This window comes from Chanodichthys erythropterus, chromosome 20, assembly GCF_024489055.1.
Source record: "Chanodichthys erythropterus isolate Z2021 chromosome 20, ASM2448905v1, whole genome shotgun sequence".
Lineage (NCBI taxonomy): Eukaryota > Metazoa > Chordata > Actinopteri > Cypriniformes > Xenocyprididae > Chanodichthys > Chanodichthys erythropterus.
In genome coordinates, this window is record NC_090240.1 from 7,282,548 (window position 1) to 7,301,487 (window position 18,940).

At 38.8% G+C, this 18,940-nt stretch overlaps 1 protein-coding gene across 2 annotated transcripts; it reads right to left on the bottom strand.

Annotated features, from left to right (window-relative positions):
- Window positions 1-10,558: 10,558 nt before the first annotated feature.
- On the bottom strand, window positions 10,559-14,535 carry mtg2 (mitochondrial ribosome-associated GTPase 2). 2 transcript variants are annotated; one of them, XM_067371451.1, is made up of 6 exons: window positions 14,255-14,535; window positions 13,728-13,875; window positions 13,277-13,353; window positions 12,983-13,201; window positions 12,148-12,286; window positions 10,559-11,156 (listed from the first exon to the last, which is right to left on the bottom strand). In XM_067371451.1, the coding sequence occupies exons 1-6, from the start codon at window positions 14,369-14,371 to the stop codon at window positions 10,783-10,785; spliced, it is 1,074 nt and encodes a 357-aa protein (XP_067227552.1). In that variant the 5' UTR covers window positions 14,372-14,535; the 3' UTR covers window positions 10,559-10,782. The 2 variants fall into 2 exon arrangements, with proteins under 2 accessions (XP_067227552.1, XP_067227551.1); XM_067371450.1 differs by having other exon boundaries at window positions 10,560-11,156; window positions 13,277-13,392.
- Window positions 14,536-18,940: the final 4,405 nt, after the last annotated feature.

Genomic DNA, 18,940 nt, shown 5'->3' on the forward strand with positions numbered 1-18,940 from the left:
CTCTGAAGACGTTTAATGTTTATCCACACAACGAGTAACTACATAAAATAAATACAATGAAATGAAAATGTCAGGGCAACACAAACATTTAATGAATTCAGTGCACACAAAGGGCACTGAATTCTGGCACGACACGTGTTTTACAATACATGGATATTCATGATATGTCTGCTGTTTGCCAGATTGCTACAGCAGAGCAAACACAAGTGAATAGCAGTCTAGGCTAATACAATTTATTTTATTCTCAATGTGTTAGCTTTTTAAGGCTTTAAAATTGAATAGTCTGATCTGTAGCCTATAGTTCAGTGACTACTGCAGTGTGTTGACACCTATCATGATTCCTGCCTGTGTTCCCTGTGTCTCCTCTGTTGTTTGTGCTCCTCATGTTTCCCTGCTGCTCTTCCCCTTGTTTGTTCCCTTGGACTCTCATTGGACCACACCCCATTGTTAACTCGTTATCTTGTTAAGCTTGTTTGTGCCAGTGTATATAGTGCCTGAGCAGGGCTCTCAAGTCTCACGCATTGGGCGTGAGACACACGCATTTCAACCCGTTCACACGCTCACACGCCCACACGCTCACACGCCACACCTTGTATTTCTCACGCAGAGAAATCTCCAGGATAATGCACAACAAGTTGTGCCGCTATTAGAGGAATCAAGCGAGTTCCCCATAGAGTTCAGAAGGCCCTGCCACGCACCAGTTAATCTAATAAAAAAATATAGCTACCGAACAGCCAATCAGAAAATAGAATTATTGTATCCGGGTAAGATTTAGATATTCCCGCCACAAAAAATATTTATGTTCTGATTCCAACGTCACATTCTGTGATTCACGGGCTCGCGCACTGATTCAGATGCTCGCTGAAGTAGTTAGCTACAGAGGAGGACATCTGTCAGTCACATTGATTCACATCTGGCTATCGATGTGGGACCATATCCTATGAGTACAGTAAGTCATCTCATCAAATTGCTGGGGAATATTTACGTCCAGGCAGCTGTAGGTTAGTTAACAGTTTGTCCAGAGTACTTTTACGTGAACTTGCCTGGCTAGTAGTGATGGGCATTTTTCCAAAATATTGTATTCGAATATTTGGGCTAGTAAAAAAACGAATATTCGTGTATTTAAAGCTGCAGTCCACAACTTTTTTTGTGTTAAAAATGTACAAAAATTATATAATGAGAATATACAACATGAATCCATTTTCCAAACCGTGTTTCTGTCTTATCCTGAATCATTACGGTACACTTATAATAAGTGTTTATATTCGGACTATTTCAGACCGGACTGGTAGGACTCGCCGCAGAGTATGTAACTTCGTGACTCGCCATAGACATACACGGAGAAAAGTAGCTCCGCCTAGAATGTTCCTCCGCAAGACGCGTGCAGTTCTGTTTATTAACTGCTAGAGGGCCAAAAATCGCGGACAGCAGCTTCAAATTACGAGTATTTTGAGAAAATGAGAGACGTTTTTTATTTTTATTTTTTATTCAAGTTGTCGTCACCATTTCTGAACAAACTTATGATTAGGTAATATACACAACAAGTTTGTGTTTTATCTTAAGGTTTTCATTCAGTTTAAAATATTAAACAATATGTGTAAACAAAAAATATAGGCCTAAACAAAAGCATTATAGGCTCAATCAGTGAGTGGGAAAAAACACTAGTAAAGCAGAGCGCGCCAGTTATCGTGCCGAACGTAACGTATATATAAGGTACACTAGAGTCGGAATATGGTTACCATGTTTATATTGTTTCACATTACAATGTTGAGGAAAAACAACAATATAATGTGTATGATTATATTACCATTATCTATCTCTCACACTCACTCACTCACATACACACAAAAATGCTGAATCAAATAAATATTTTTCTATTTGTACGAATGTGTCATTTTTCATATTATACCCCCATCCCCACCCAAACCCCCGTCGCCGCCGAAATCTCACTCTGAACTCAGTTCAAAACTTGAGAGCCCTGGTGCCTGTGTCTCACTCATCCTGTTAAGTAGCCTGTTGTATGTCTGTAGTAACTGCATTTCGGAGTGTTCCCTGTTCATTCTGATTCCCTGCCTGTGTTTTTCTGCTTTGTTGTTTGTTTGGACTGCCTTCCAGTGGATTTATGACCCTTTGCCTGTTTCTGATCACGAGTGTAGATTACCCTCTCAATAAAACCTGCATTTAGATCCTCTACCTTTATGTCCCTGTACTCAGAAAGGATGTGTTAAAATTGACTCAAACTGTGTTAAATTTTTACACATCAATGGGTGAGTTTAGAGACAACATTTTTTGTGTTGATTTCTACACAGTCACTGTGTTAATGATTTTAACACAGTAAATGTGTCGGAAAGGTTAACACAAAGATGTGTGAATGTGTAAAAATGTTAGCATTTGAAAAAAAAAATGAATGCAAAGTCATTGGTTGTTTTTCTTATTGTCAAAATGTATTACAATAAAATATAAATAATTAAATTCAATGCAGAGTATAACAATACAATTTTAAGCAGTCAAAAAGCATGTCCAACAAAGGACAAAACAGTTCTTCAACACCAGATGGGGATGGTTATGATTCTTCTTATCCATCTGAAGTTTACAAGGTCCTTGATAATTTCAGTCCATTTCAGGCATATTTCAGCATATTGCTCAATGTAATGCAGGCTTTGCAGTCCTGCAGCTCATGACAAATGATGTTTAAACAGATGTTTTGAATGCACAATAGCAAAAACAGCCTTTTTATATTATCTAAGGGTCAGACAGAATCATAAAAAAGTCATGTTTACATAAATACGTTGACCCCAGAGGAAAAAAATAGCAGTGTTGAGGAAAGTTACTTTTAAAAGTAATGCATTACAATATTGAGTTACTCCCTAAAAAAGTAACTACTTGCGTTAGTTACTTTTCATGGAAAGTAATGTTATATTACTTTTGTGTTACTTTTCCTACTTTCCCACCTTTTATGGAATTTTATACATTTTCTGCTTTTGTGCAAGTGAGATGAGTAAATGCTCACATTTAGTCTAGAACTACAATAACCGTCATGTTTACACACAGTGTCTCTGCACTTAATCTCGATTTATCTAAACTTGGGGACAGGAGAGCTGTCAGTCAATACATGGGAAAACAAAGTAACTTGCATTATTTATTTGAAAAAGCAACTCAGATATGTTGTTGTAAATTTAAAAGTAATACGTTACTTTATTATTTACTTGAAAAAAGTAATCTGATTAGGTAACTCAAGTAACTTGTAATGCGTTACCCCCAACACTGGTTAAACAGTAGGGGTGTAACAATACATCGATATAGATCGATACATCGATCTAATGTCTACACTCTAAAAAACGCTGGGTTGTTTCAACCCAATTTTGGGTCAAATATGGACAAACCCAATCATTGGGTTAAATCTTTAAATTAACTTTTTTAACCCAACAGTTGGGTTTGTCCATATTTGACCCAAAATTGGGTTGAAACAACCCAGCATTTTTTAGAGTGTAACGATCCGATGCAACAATGCAATGCGAAAAAATCGATACCTGTGGGCTAATTATAGAGGCACCTTTGTTTTAACACTCTCCACATTTTCACACAATATCAGTCTATGCATTATCGGCAACGCGTGCATTCTCATTTAAACTACCTTTCAGAACTTGTGAAAGACACTCGGGACAGTTGATGGAACGGTCACTGAAAGAATATGGTCAATAAACTGCCGCATAGGAGCACCGCCCGCTGTGACTGTGTTGCTTCAAGCGCATCATTCTGCACACGGGATGTGCGCAAGTGCTTTGTGCCGCTCTGTATTAGAGCCTTTATAATAAATTTGCACAATGAAAGAATATTAATAGCCTGTCTTGTTTTGTCCTACCTATAATATGTTTTTGCTTCATTAAAAACCTGCGCTTGAGATGCATATGCATACATCAATATTACATCATTGTTGTCATGATAAATAACACAAAATTACTGTATATGCACTATTATAAGTGTAAGTTCAGGGTTGGGGTAAGTGTAGATGTTAATAAAGCCATAGACCACGTTAATATCACACTGGAAGCACAGTCTGATAGGTAACGTTTGCATTTTTCGGATTTTGTCAGATTTTGCTAACGTTACCTACGGTTTCAATGGGCGGTAGCAAAATCTGACAGGGTAGCACCATAGACAGTAAAAGAAAAGGTAGCACAAATTTTCAGAACACCGGCATTCCTCCACTTGGGTTTTAGGTGTCGGGAAGGGAAAAACTTTTACGATACCGGCTATCAGGTTAACACAATCCATAAGCACAACGCTTCGGCATGTTCCCTCGCTCGAAAGCTTGACAGACCTCCCGCGCCTTGTAACGGTTGCTAAACCACGATTGGCTTGTGGCAATTTTCGGGCGATGTGTGTGTGTGTGTATATATATATATATATATGTAACAAACACAGGTTAAAGGTGAAGAGTATTTTATTTACACAGGATAAAGGTGAGGAGGGACGATGATCCGCATTAGGAGAAGCAGTAGTTGCGGTTGTGCTTGTTGATCCACAAGTGCTTCAGTTTCGGATCGTTCATGTAGCGTTCAAGCAACAACTCTTTTTCTCGTCGTTCCTTCTCCTTGATTATTTTCTTCTCCTCCTTGTTCTTGGCCTTCTCCTCTGCCCAGGTGAACAGAAAAAGTGGCACTTTTCTTTTGCACTTTTCCTGGATGTTCACAGTGTGCTGGGTCTCATTCTTTGGACAGTCAGGAGAGGTTACACAGAAGAGCTTCATCGAGAGCTCATCAAGCTCTGTTTTCTCAGAGGCATGGCCTTGTATGGCGCTGGAATCTCCCATTTCACTGGAGTCCTCTTCTTCAAATCCCTGGACATCAACCACTTTACACTCCCACGATTCCTCCTGCACCTCTCTGTCCTTCTCCAACCAAGCAACCATCTTTCTCGGTTTCATTTCAGCCTCCGGCGTTTGGGGGCATTCAGACTTGAGGAAGTCATTGGCCGGGAAGGTCACATACTCGTTCTCCTCATCCTCTATATCAATCAGCATGAGTTCTGGAAGCTGCTCAAACAGGGAAGAAGTAAACAGCTGAGGCTTCCGGCTGGGAGGACGTTGCAGAGCAACGACTTTATCAGGTGCAGGAGTCGGGCTCGGAGGAAGTCGTTTGGGATGACACCCTTGAGATGAAGAAAAGAGTTCATCAGGCGCTGGAGTGGGGCGCGGAGGAACCGCCAATGGAAGCATCTGTGGTTTGGAAGGACGCACTTGGGATGAAGAGTTCTGGAGTGAAACAACTTCATCAGGACATGGAGGAACCACAGACAGTTTGGGAGGATCCACTTGAGGTGCTGGAGCCAGTTTCTGAGGACTCTCAGGTGGTTTTGTCACCGGCGGCAGGGGTTCGAAGCGAGCAGCTGGTAGAGCGAGGTGTTCGGAGACACTTGGAGGCATTGGTAGCCCTCCCTCTACTGGCTTCAAGAAGGAAGATCTGACCGGACTATGCAGAGGTTTGACCTCCACAAGAAGAGGCGTTGGCTCTGTGGCCTTCTGTTGCTTCAGTTTTCTCTTCTTCTTTTTCTTTTCTCCAGCTTCCCTCAGCTCACTTCCTCCATCAACTTTTCCAGACTGTGCATCTCTCTTTTTTTCTGATGCACACGTCCACTCTTCTTTATCTTTATCTTTTCAAGTCTGTGTGGCGCTCTCTCCTCTTCAGCCTCATCTTTATGACTGATCTTTCCCTCGATCTTCACCTCTCTTTCCTCCTCTCTCTCTCCAAGCTGGCACTTCTTAGGTACCTTGCGGCGTCTCTTCCTGCACTTCCTGTCATTGGCAGTGAAGTCGAAGGCCTCACCCTCCTCTGGAAGTTTCAGTACTGCCGCTAATTCTTGCGCTGCACACGGCTGTGCCTCCCTTCTTCGCAAGAAGTGAGCGAAACGCTCAAACAGTCGAATAAAAACACTGCTAAACAGCGCCATTAATGGACACTGAATGCTGCAATCGAATTCAATATTTGTCAATATATCTGCAGAAAGTCTCGAAAGTCTTTCGATCAGTTCACTCCTAACACACCAACAGCAGACCAGAGTCAGAGTTGCAGTTTAGTGCTGCCAGAATGGAATCTCCACTATGATGTCACAACAGTCAGAACTCTGAGCAATGTGAGCTTTTAAAATAGCTTTTTTCCCCTCTATTTTATTATAGAAAATAATATGAAATATATTTTAATGTTAACATATTAAAAATAGATTAAATACATTTTAATATTATATTAAATTGAAATTTATTGTAATGGCAAAGCTGAATTTTCAGCATCAGTCATTCTGTGTCACCTGATTCGCTGGGGAAAAAAAATATTATCAATGTTGAAAAATATTTCATATTGTTATCACTGTTGTTCTGCTTAATATTTTTGTGATTCTGTTTGTGAAATGATGCTGTCCCGGTCAGTAGTTCAATACTAAAGTTAAATTTACTTTGAACATTAGAAAGAAAAAAAAACGTTGTATTGTGAATTCCACACTTCTAGGCCTGTTTCAAAGACATTTGATTAGGCCTTAGTTCAATTAAGACATTTAAGTAGCCTAGCTTTTATAAATGTACCCTAAAACGAAACATTACTGGTGTGCATCTTGAAACAAAACAATAGCAATGACATATTTTAAGATATGTAAGTGCAGTGCAAGTTGCTTTCAGTTAAAATGGCTCAAACATGCATTTTAGTCTGAGACTAGCTTAAGCCTTGTCTGTGAAACCGGGGGCTAGAGTTTTAAAATCCTGATTGTGGAATCTGGTTGCAGCACACACATAAGGAGGAACTTCACATATTTTTTTTTTTTTTCTCGCAAATCTCAAACACACACTACAAGATGTGAAAATTGTAGCACAGCACACACTAAAAGGATATTATCAGACCCAGAAGAGCACCTCACATAATCTCATGAGGAAGCGGATGTAAACATACATAGCAGATCGTCGCTGACAACAGGTCATGTTTACATTGCTAACAGCTTTCTACACTCACCCGATATGCTCAAAACCATACCGATTTTTCCCCAGCTTTTCTCTTTGTCCGTATGGTTGTGTCGTGTTTTTCGAAGACGCATTATTCAAACAGTCGTATTGTTGCAACACTTCCACGCGCCGTTCCGCCATCTCCGCTGTCTACGAACCCATACAGCATCTGATTTCACGGTCACGATTTAAAAAGCGCTCTCCTCGGTGGCCTTTGTTAAAAAACTGACGTAATCTTATCAATTTATAATCCTAAATATCAAACATGTTTTCATTTCTATTCACATTTCATCTAGTAGAAACATTTGATTTACAAAATCTTACTGAAAGCTAATTTTTTGCTATATAACAACCTAAAATTTGGATTTGGAACACAACTTGTTTAGATTTATGGCTTTAATTTTCTCAGTTTTAGAGTAAAATGTGTTTTAAAAAATACAGATTTCATATAAAAATTGAAAATAGTATTTTTGTGCATTTTTCATAACAATTGTGTAAGCAACAACCTTTTGTGTGCATATTCACACATTTCAGGTGAACTGTAAACTAAATAATACCAGATTAGATTTTAATACTTAAAAATAATACTTAAAAAAATGAAAATTCGGTCAATTAATACTCACCCTCATGTCATTCCACACCTGTAAGACTTTTGTTAATCTTCGGAACACAAATTAAGATATTTTAGTTGAAATCCGATGGCTCCGTGAGGCCTTCATAGGGAGCAATGACATTTTCTCTCTCAAGATCCATAAAGGTACTAAAAACATATTTAAATTGGTTCATGTGAGTACAGTGGTTCAATATTAATATTATAAAGCGACGAGAGTATTTTTAGTGCGCCAAAAAATAAACAAAATAACAACTTATTTAGTGATGGCGATTTCAAAACACTGCTTCAGGAATCATAATGAATCACTGTATCAAATCATGATTCGGATCGGATCCAAACGGCTGAAATCGTGTGACTTTGGCGCTACGAACAGCTGATTCGATACACAGATTCATTGTGGTCCGATGCTGGGCTTTTAACTTGATTAGGTGGTGAAGCATGTTTTACTTTGAATCTGTGTTTATTTTGTATTTGTGTTATTGCTTTATTACTTATTTTATATACTATTAGTATTATATTTAATGTGCACTAAAGTCATGTCAGAAAGATCATATTTATGAGTTGAAAGCACATGAAATCCAACACAAAGTCATAAATACAAGTGGGAAGCTTGGGATTTTCTTTAAATGCAGAGTTTACGAGTTTCAGTGAGAAACATGGCAGAATATTCAGTAGTGACACTCAGGCTTTTTTATTTTCAACAAAATAATGTAATTGCCTTGGATTAACAATCCAATCATCCAATCAGATTTGAGGGACAAGTTTACAGTTTCTGTCAAGTTTAGGCTTACAAACAGGGTTAGGTGCTTCTATATCAGTGTTATTCACCAAAGATTCCCTCTGACTTCAGGGATTATTTATGGGTAGGGTTGTGTTTATGGGCAGGGATAGGACTATGCTTCTGGACAGGAATGTTGTTCCAGGATCAACAAAATATGTTGACCCAAGAACACGTCTTACTCTGCAAAAGCAGGATGTGGCACACTCTCCACACACACTGATGCCTTGATGCTATAATGCACACAATCATAGTTTATACATCAAAACAACCGTGGGGTCCACTGTAGTGGACATGTTAAAAAAAAAATCTAAATGTTTTTTTTTAGATTCATCTCTACATTGAAGAGCAAATATCAAGTAGGTCAAAAGGTTTTGCTCACTGAAATTCTTTAGAAGCGTAGTTAAAAAAACTGACATTGTAAACACAACACAACTCGTTAATACAAACTTCCCAGGAGGACCTAAACACCCCATTACATGCATAACTTGAGAATTTACCCAAAGACCAAATGTACACAATTCCTTAGTAAAATCTTATTTAACAGAAATGTCAAATGTGTAACCATTATCAGCTGAGCTAAGCTGCCACTTCACCTTTTCATCAAAAAATGCTTTTTTAAGAAAAAAAGAAAAGTGCTCAATGGTCAAACAAGTCCATCGAGTGCATGTTTACATAGAAACAAAACCTTAGTGCAACAAAATAAACAAATATATTGCATGGTTATACACACTCGCTCACAGCACAAATAAATGCGCAGACAAAATAAAATGCATCTGTATGTATTCCAAAGAAAATATAAATGAACACTTTTGCATTTGTAATAAATTTTGAGACTTATTTTGCCGTGTTTACTGACAGTTATTTGCCGTTTGATCCGATACATAGGCTACTCAAGGAGCTCTACCGGTTTAACTTACGGTATATAAAGCGATCTTGTTTGTGTCAGACTATTTGTCTATGGAAGAGAATTTATGCCATGCAAAAATTTTAAAAAATTACATAAACGATGATCCAGTTTTAACCAGTGTTTGTTGAGGTGCAATTACATTCCACATTCATTTTAAAGTATTCCACACAGGCTATGCGGTCACAGTTAGATCAGAGGCATATTAAATTATTTTATCTAAGCTGAATATTTTTTTTCCCTACCCCAAAGAAATTGCTGGGTCTTATCTGGCCACCCCTGAAAAATAGTCCTGGCCACACCCCTGCCTGAAGATATCTGATAAGTTTGATAAAAAATATATAAAATTACATTAAAAAAAAAAATTGCTTCTAATATTTGATTACCAATGGTCACATATACCAGTTTCTTTAGATTCCTCGGCTCAGGCAAGTACAATGATACAGTGACCAAGCTAATTAAAAATTATAAAAAGGTCTTTCTACAGCACCGGAAGTACCACATTACTGAGGCAGGTCAAAGGTTAAAAGACATTTTATTACAAAGTTTATGGCTTTTAAACCAGAAAACTATAAACTGTGTAAAGAATTAATTATATATAAAAGTACAATATACTTTTTTGCACACTTGTTCAAGCAGCTGCACCATCCCAAAATAAAGTGACGAGACCCCGACATGAAGAGGATCAGGGTTTATTGTGCGATAATGACAGCAGGACTACACAAGGGTTCATTATGCCTCGTTCACATGATCCTTGTGCAAATAATGTGAAACGTCCCAGCTTAGCAGCTTCACGTCTTCATGACTGTAAATACACTAACTACACATGTTAAAGGATTAGTTCACTTTAAAATGAAAATTAGTCCAAGATTTACTCACCCTCAAGCCATCCTCGGTGTATATGACACTCTTCTGATGAACACAATCAGAGATATTAATAAATATCCTTGCGCATCCGAGCTTTATAATGGCAGTGAACGGCATCAATGAGTATGAGCTGAAGAAAGTGCTTCCATCCACATCCATCCATTATAAATATGTGCTCCACATGGCTCCGGGGGGTTAATAAAGGCCTTCTGAAGCAAAGTGATGTGTTTGTGTAAAAAAAATATCCATATTTAACAAGCTATGAAGTAAAATATATTCAGCTTCGCTTCAGAAGGCCTTTATCAACCCCCCGGAGCTGTGCGGAGCACATATTTAGGATGGATGCACTTTCTTCAGCTCATACTCTCTGGTCCTGTTCACTGCCATTATAAAGCTCGGATGCCTCAGAATATTTACTAATATAACTCCGATTGTTTTCATCAGAAAGAAGAGTGTCATATACACCTAGGATGGCTTGAGGGTGAGTAAAGCTTGGGGTAATTTTCATTTGAAAGTGAACTAATCCTTTAAGCATAAGTGACGTGATGATGACAACAGTAGTCTCGTATTAACCTGCATAATGTTTAGCTCTCTGATCCCGTTTATGGCCAGAAGTGCTTTTCTATAAGCAGTTATGACTGACTGCTGTCTCGAGGGTAGCTGTCATACATGGTTCTTATGTGCAGGATCAGCTCTCCGGTGTTTTCTCCCATCAGCGCAGACACAGGAATGACCGTCTGATGGACGCGACTCCTCAGAGCCTCCAGGTTCTGCCTGGCTTCCGGTAGGTCCATTTTGTTAGCCACAATGGCATGAGGTCTGTGGGACAGATGAGGTTTGTACTGGTCCAGTTCGAAGCACAGCTGCTGGAACTGTTCCCAGGGCTCTGCAGACGACATATCCAGCACATACAGCAAAACACGGCAGCGCTCGATGTGCCGCAGGAAAGAGACGCCGAGCCCGCGATTCAGATGAGCTCCAGGAATCAGACCGGGAATATCAGCGACTGCAGTGGAAAGAAGAAGGGCTTAGTGGTACTTAGTTGTTTATGTTTTATCATCCAATCAATCATATTTTCATCAAAGAAATCATATATTTTAGTACCCTATGAAATATATATTTAGTGTTTCTTTAGAATATACTGTTGACTTAAGCTTCCCTTTTGTTCTTTCTGCAGATATTAGCATAGGTTTCTAAGTTTCCACTGGCATATGTAAATAATAAAGTGTTCAAGTACATGATAATTTTCAGTGCCATGTCTGCAGAGAAAAGATCTACATGGCCAAAGCGAGGGGCCAAGCGTATCTTTTTAATAGAAGGTTAATTTCCTCAAGTATGCTATGTTTCTGTAAATTGAGGAACTAGACCTGCAATTTTCCATTATGTGATGTCTACCACAATATGATAAACTATACTTCAGACTCCCCTATGATCAGATATCTAATTTTTGCAGCAGTGGTTTCTGTGGTGTGGTCTACTGGTCTCGGCCATACCAACGGGGAACTCATTTATGCCCATGGTTTTTCTAGTATATAAGGGTGATATATAGTCAGTCTTGACTCAACCTTTTGCATTTTTAGATTTCTGGCTTAAAGAGAGCTTTCAACAACTTTATTTTTCCTTATAGGCAAGAATATTTTACTCAGACTTTAGTCATCTTTTACTCAGATTTTGACTTATACACACACACAAAGCACACGTTTGTTTTTGTGAATTGTGGGGACATTTCATAGGTGTAATGTTTTTTATACTGTACAAACCGTATTTTCTATTGCCCTACCTACACTACCCCTACCCCTAAACCTACCCATCACAGGAAACTGTGCACATTTTTACTTTCTCAAAAAATCTCATTGTGTATGATTTATAAGCCTTTCGAAAAATGGGTACATGAGGTAATGTCCTCTTAAGTCACCCTCTCCTTGTAATACCTATGTTATACCCATGTCATTATACAAATTTGGGTCCTGATATGACAAAAACATGCACACACACACCTGCCACCTGCTGGTGGTCTCTGTACTGGACAATGCCCACATGAGGCTTGAGTGTGGTGAAGGGGTACGCAGCCACAGCTGGTCGGGCGTTAGAGATCGCTCGCAACAGAGACGACTTGCCTGCGTTTGGAAAGCCAACCTGCTCAGAAACATGAAATAATCACAATTAACAGCCATGTGCTTCTAATCAGAGAAAGACAGATGTAATAATCCTAAGACTTAGGGGTGTGACGAGATCTCGTCCCACGAGATTAAAATGTGACAATTTCTTTTTGGGGTGAAAAGCTGAGGGTGAAATTAGGATATAATATGCCACCTCTACGTTTATATTACGTCTCCACTGTCGTATTGCTTTTTATAGAAATAAAAACTATTTAATTCACTTGAATAACGGTCACTTCAGTCCCATTCAGCTCATTCAACACAACCTGCAGAGCCGTACATGGTGTACATGATAAGTACACCATGTACGGCATGACAAGTACACCATGTAAATTATCATGTACTTTCCACAGAAGAAAGAATACATATGGGATCAGAAGGACATGTAAGTGAATAAATGATGTCTGGATACACTCATGTAGCTGCTGATGAAGTAATGAGTTTAACAGTGTGTAGAGCAGGGGTGCCCAATCCTGGTCCTAGAGATCTACCTACCTGCAGAGTTCAGATCCAACCCTGATCAAACCCACCTGTCTGTACTTATGTGCTGCTACTGAAGATTTTAATTGGCTGGTTCAGTTGTGTTTGATCAGGGTTGGAGCTGAACTTTGCAGGAATGTAGATCTCTAGGAACAGGATTGGGCACCCCTGGCGTAGAGTATGAAGCTCTGACCAGTGCGGCGTGGGCCATGGTGCGCAGCTCCAGCTGAACCACTCGCTCCTGGCCCTTCTCTCCCGGCGTGGCCGTCAGCGGCGCTCTGTTCTCATTGGACAGGAAGAAGCGGTTCCCCTTCCCGCCGGCACCTCCGTACGCCACGGTGTACAGCTGGTCATGGAGGGAGAGGTCCGCCAGCATCGCACCCTCTTCTTTTACAATGGTTCCCAGAGGAACCTGCGGGGAAAAGCGTCACAAGAAACGTGTAATAGCTGCTGGTAAACTCTGCACGTGTTTGTAAGGGAAACTCACTGTGATGTAGGTGGGGCTGGCATTGCGTCCGAAGCGGTTTTTACTGCTTCCTGCCTCTCCATCTTTCCCACGATACACTGTTGACACAGACGACAGTGACTTCACCTGCCGGTCCACTGCGAACAAGAGCGATCAAGCATTAAGCGATCAAGTTTAGTTCAGCTGAATCTCATTTCTCAGTGTTTTTCTACACACTTATTAGAGTAAATGTGTACAATTCAGTTTGAATTGACACACAGCTGTCTATACAAGGTCTAACTGCCGAAAAAGCACATCAGAGCAAAAAAGCCAAAGCTGGAGGTCAAAAGAAAGGTCAAAAAACCTGCTGCACTGAAGGTTTCAAGAGTACACTGGCCACTGAAATGCAGGACGTTTGGAACAACCAGGATTTCAGCAACAAAAGGGGTTCAGCTGACAAGCAGAGTGTGGTATCACTGGTTTAATGTCTTACCTTTGATGATGATGTCTCCTCCAGCACCTCCATTCCCCCCATCTGGACCTCCCCATTCTTTCCAGGGCTCGCTGTGGAAGGTGGAGGCTCCATCACCGCCCGATCCCGCCACAACCTTCACCCTGCGATGATCCACGAAATAGCGGCTCTGTGAGGAGGAAGAGATGGGAGTTGTGATGTTAGCATGTGTTCTCTCTCTCTTTCTCTCACACACACAGGTTTGTTTTTGTGAATTGTGGGGACATTCCATAGGTGTAATGGTTTTTATACTGTACAAACCATATTTTCTATCCCCCTACACTACCCCTACCCCTAAACCTACCCATCACAGGAAACTGTGCATTTTTACTTTCTCAAAAAAAAATAATTCTGAATGATTTATAAGCCTTTTGAAAAATGGGGACATGGTGTAATGTCCTCATAAGTCACCCTCTCCTTGTAATACCTATGTCATACCCATGTTAATGTCGTTATACAAATTTGTGTCCTGATATGTCACAAACACACACACACACACACACACACACCAGTTTCTTCTCGGAGAGCTGGGCTGTCTTGTGTTTGTGTGCTCTTTGGATCAGCAGTCCTTCACACACACTTCTGCCGCACATCCGCAGCAGCTTCAGGTTGTTCTCAAACAACATGCCTTCGCGGCTAAAAACAGCTGAAGGTACGGCGAGCGCTTCCTGTTACTTCATCCCCACTGCCATGTAAATAAAACCGAACGCGTTCAACAAAACAATCATGAACCATTAATCAAACTAATATTAATCACCGCCGCAAAAGAACTGAAATGACCCCTTCTTCTTCTTTCTTTCATGTTTTTTTTCCATATGGTTTCTTCAGCAAGCCAGCAATAATGGTTCATTTCCGCCACCTACTGGAATGGAGTGTGAAGCGTTGATGTGGACAAAATATTTTGGACAATTTTCTGTTACTATATATATACAGTACAGTCCAAAAGTTTGGAACCACTAAAATTTGTAATGTTTTTAAAAGAAGTTTCGTCTGCTCACCAAGGCTACATTTATTTAATTAAAAATACAGTAAAAAACAGTAATATTATGAAATATTATTACAATTTACAATAACTGTGTACTATTTAAATATATTTGACAAAGTAATTTATTCCTGTGATGCAAAGCTGAATTTTCAGCGTCGTTACTCCAGTCTTCAGTGTCACATGATCCTTCAGAAATCATTCTAATATGCTGATTTGCTGCTCAATAAACATTTATGATTATTTTCAATGTTGAAAACAGTTGTGTACTTTTTTTTCAGGATTCCTTGATGAATAGAAAGTTCAAAAGAACAGCATTTATCTGAAATACAAAGCTTCTGTAGCATTATACACTACCGTTCAAAAGTTTGGGGTCAGTAAGAATTTTTATTTTTATTTTTTTGAAAAGAAATTAAAGAAATTAATACTTTTATTCAGCATGGATGCATTAAATCAATCAAAAGTGGCAGTAAAGACATTTATAATGTTACAAAAGATTAGATTTCAGATAAGCACTGTTCTTTTGATCTTTCTATTCATCAAATAATCCTGAAAAAAAAAAAAATATTGTACACAAATATTTTGTACAATTACACTAAATGTTTCTTGAGCAGCAGATCAGCATATTAGAATGATTTCTGATGATCATGTGACACTGAAGACTGGCGTAATGATGCTGAATATTCAGCTTTGCATCACAGGAATAAATTAATTTGTCAAATATATTCAAATAGAAAACAGTTATTTTAAATTGTAATAATATTTCACAATATTACTGTTTTTACTGTATTTTTAATTAAATAAATGTAGCCTTGGTGAGCAGAAACTTCTTTTAAAAACATTAAAAATCTAAGTGGTTCCAAACTTTTGGACTGTTTTATATATATAATATAGCTGCAAGCAGCAATTCGGGGCCAAGCCCCAGAAGGGGCAGTAGCGCAATACGGAGCAGGAAGAGCAAAAACAGCAGAAATTGAATGTACATGCTAAACAGCTCGTTCAGAAGGACAGGTGGAAATGAAATGAAAATTAATAAAAGTTCAGAGAATGAACACGGAATGAACTAAAAACACTTGTATCTCATTCAAGAGGAATAAAGATTAGTACAATGCTTATTTGGATAAAAAAGGTATCAAAATGACTCATTACACACAATTGTATAAAGGCACCCCACACGGGATTCGAACCCACAACCTCCGGGTCCAATGTCCATTTCTCAACTCATTGCGCCACTGTGCAGGTGAATGTTGGCACACCTGCCGAAGTTGATTAGATCATGTGAAAATGAACTCAAAATGAAGAATTTTTATAAAACTGCACTGAATGTTATATTTAATAACTTTAGATCATTCTGCAGCTCATCATGCTGTAGCGCAATACAGAGCAGGAAGAGGAAAAACAGCAGAAAATGAACAAACATGAAACAGCTGGTTCAGAATTACGGGCGAAAATGAACTCAGAATGTACATAAGCTTAGATGAAAATGAACACAGCATGAAACAAAAAGCATTTATTTCTAATCCAAGAGGCAGTAAAGGAATCAAAACACACTATTTCATAAAACCACTCCACCTGGGATTCGAACCCACTATCTTGGGGTGCAGAGCTCATCAGGTAACTGGCTTTACACATTGAGCTACTTGAGGATGCACATTCAACAATCTGTGGAAGAGAACTTTTAGTGTAAGAAAGAATTTACAAAAAAGCAATACTTAGCATGCTAACCATATTAGCATGCTAAGCTAACTTAATGCTAATGAAGCTCATGGTTAACTTGATAGCTGAAGAGCCACATTAAAGAGAATGACAACTGGTTAGCATGCTAAGCAATTAGCATGCTAAGCTAACTAGCATAAGACAACAAACACAAGCAAGGTCACATTCAGAGATGAATATCTTGGGAATGGTAGCGAATATCAAAAATCCATTCAGTCATTTCTGTGCGGCTCGGTCCAAAGATCACCTGAGCTGATTTTGGACAAAATTGGACAAAAATTGTAGGAGGAGTAGTGAAAAAATGGAATACTGTACTTTTCAAAATGGCCACTACTGTACTGGGTGGAGTCTTAATGTAAGATATTGAATGTGATCAGTATGAAGAGAGGAATCAGTTGTATTGACATTCATTTTTCTGGAACAAAGGGTTCAAAAGTTATAACCTTTACAAAAGTGAATATTTGAACTGGTGGTGGTGCTATAGACTTAGTCCTAGATACTCCAAAGTTGGTCAAATTACTTTTAATTACTATCACTACAAGCATGCCAAATTTGATAATTTTCCTTCTTATGGTTCATTGATTACCATACAGGGGGAAGAAGAATAACTACGAATTTGGACATAAAGGAATTGCATGTGATAGCTTCAGATTAGACCAGTTTTAGGCAGAATGCCTAGAACAGACACAAGTTCTGCATCTTTTCCTGCCACAGTACCTCATGCGGTCTGGGCATGTGTCACACTGAGTTTGAACCCACGATGCAGAGCATTCGGGATCCGTGGCGTAACACATTGAGCTAATCAGCCATGCAAGTTCATCAGTATGCTAAGCAGAGGTTTCAGTGTGAGAAAGAGTTCACAAAAAAAAAAGCTTCATAGCATGTTAACCATATTAGTATGCAAAGTTATTTAATGCCAACTAAGTTTTGGTTAACCTGTTGACTGAAGACCACATTAGAAAGAATAGCAATAGTTTAGCATGCTAAGCAATTACTGTGCTAAGCTAACTAGTATAAGACAACAAACACAAGCAAGGTCACATTCAGAGATGAATATCTTGGGAATGGTAGCGAATATCAAAAATCCGTTCAGTCATTTCTGTGCGGCTCGGTCCAAAGATCATCTGAGCTGATTTTGGACAAAATTGACCAACATTTGTGGGAGGAGTAATAGAAAAAACTGTTTTTGATTTAATTCAATATGGCAGACAGGTACATTTTAAGGAAAATGACAAATGACACATTGTCGGAATCGGCATAAGCCAGGGAATAAAATGACATAAAGCAGACAAATTTTGGATAATGTTTTCAAAAGTTATAAGCAATTTTGCAAAAATCATTATATCTGTGGAACACTAGGTGGCGCTGTGCTGAAACTTCTCATGTACCTTCAGGACACTCTGATGGTCATATGTACCAAATTTTGTGATGATATGTCAAATTGTTTAAAAGTTATTGCAATTTATGACAAAATTCAAAATGGCGGACACGTGGTTCATCCGATGTTGACGAATTCGATATCCTCGGATTCGGCATGGCACTGAGAATCCATAGACACCAAGATCTTGATTTTCTAATAAAGTGTTCAAAAGTTATTGGCCAAAATAGCCATTTTTCAGATCTCATGACCTGTAGGTGGCGCTGTTCCCAAATTTGGCATGGAACCTCAGATCATGGTCTTGATCAAGTGTACCAATTTTAGTTTTGATTGCTCAAAGTTTGGCCGAGATACAGCCTCTATAGCAATTTTGGGTCAACCTTGTTAACTTCGTGACATCATAACTTTTGAACAAAGATGAATAAAAAAAATCTGTTCAGTCATTTCTGTGCGGCTCAGTCCAAAGATAATCTGATCAAAGATTGGACAAAATTGGACAAATTTTGAAGGAGGAGAAGCGAAAAAAACAAATACTGTACTTTTCAAAATGGCCGCTACTGTAATGGGTGGAGACTTAATGTAAGAAGTTGAATAGCATCAGCATGAAGAGACGAATCAGATGAACTAAATTTATTTTTTCTATGACAAACAGTTCAAATGTTAAAACCGTTAGAATGTTGAAATTTTGAACTGGTGGTGGCGCTATAGAGTTGGTTCTAGAGACTCCAAATTTGGTCCAATCACTATTCATGAGCATCTCTACAACTGTGCCAAATTTCATCATTTTCTCATGTTCCGTTGATAGGGCTGCCATAGACTCCCATTCGGGAGGAAGAATAATAATAATAAAAGGGAAAACGTACAATTACAATAGGGGCTACAGCCCCTTCGGGGCTTGGCCCCTAATTAGTGATTTTCTCTGATGTTCTCTATACATGTCACAGTTTTAAGTCTGGATGTTCTGTAAAGAGCACATTCAGGGCTTTGCAGAGAAACCAAATTTGTAGAGGTTTCACTATGACAATAACAACTCCTTGGTCTTTAAATATGACTGAAAATCAAAATTAGCACTCTTATGAAAATATAATAACAGTTTGTAATTATCATTTAAATCGGATA

What these genes read in the sequence shown, in the direction of transcription:
- mtg2 (XM_067371450.1), bottom strand. Translation starts at nt 14,371, where the DNA reads ATGTTGTTTGAGAACAACCTGAAGCTGCTGCGGATGTGCGGCAGAAGT. An exon ending in AGCTCTCCGAGAAGAAACTG is followed by an intron (nt 13,876 to 14,254) that starts GTGTGTGTGTGT and finishes TCCTCCTCACAG; the next exon opens with AGCCGCTATTTCGTGGATCA. An exon ending in CCAGCCCCACCTACATCACA is followed by an intron (nt 13,202 to 13,276) that starts GTGAGTTTCCCT and finishes TTTTCCCCGCAG; the next exon opens with GTTCCTCTGGGAACCATTGT.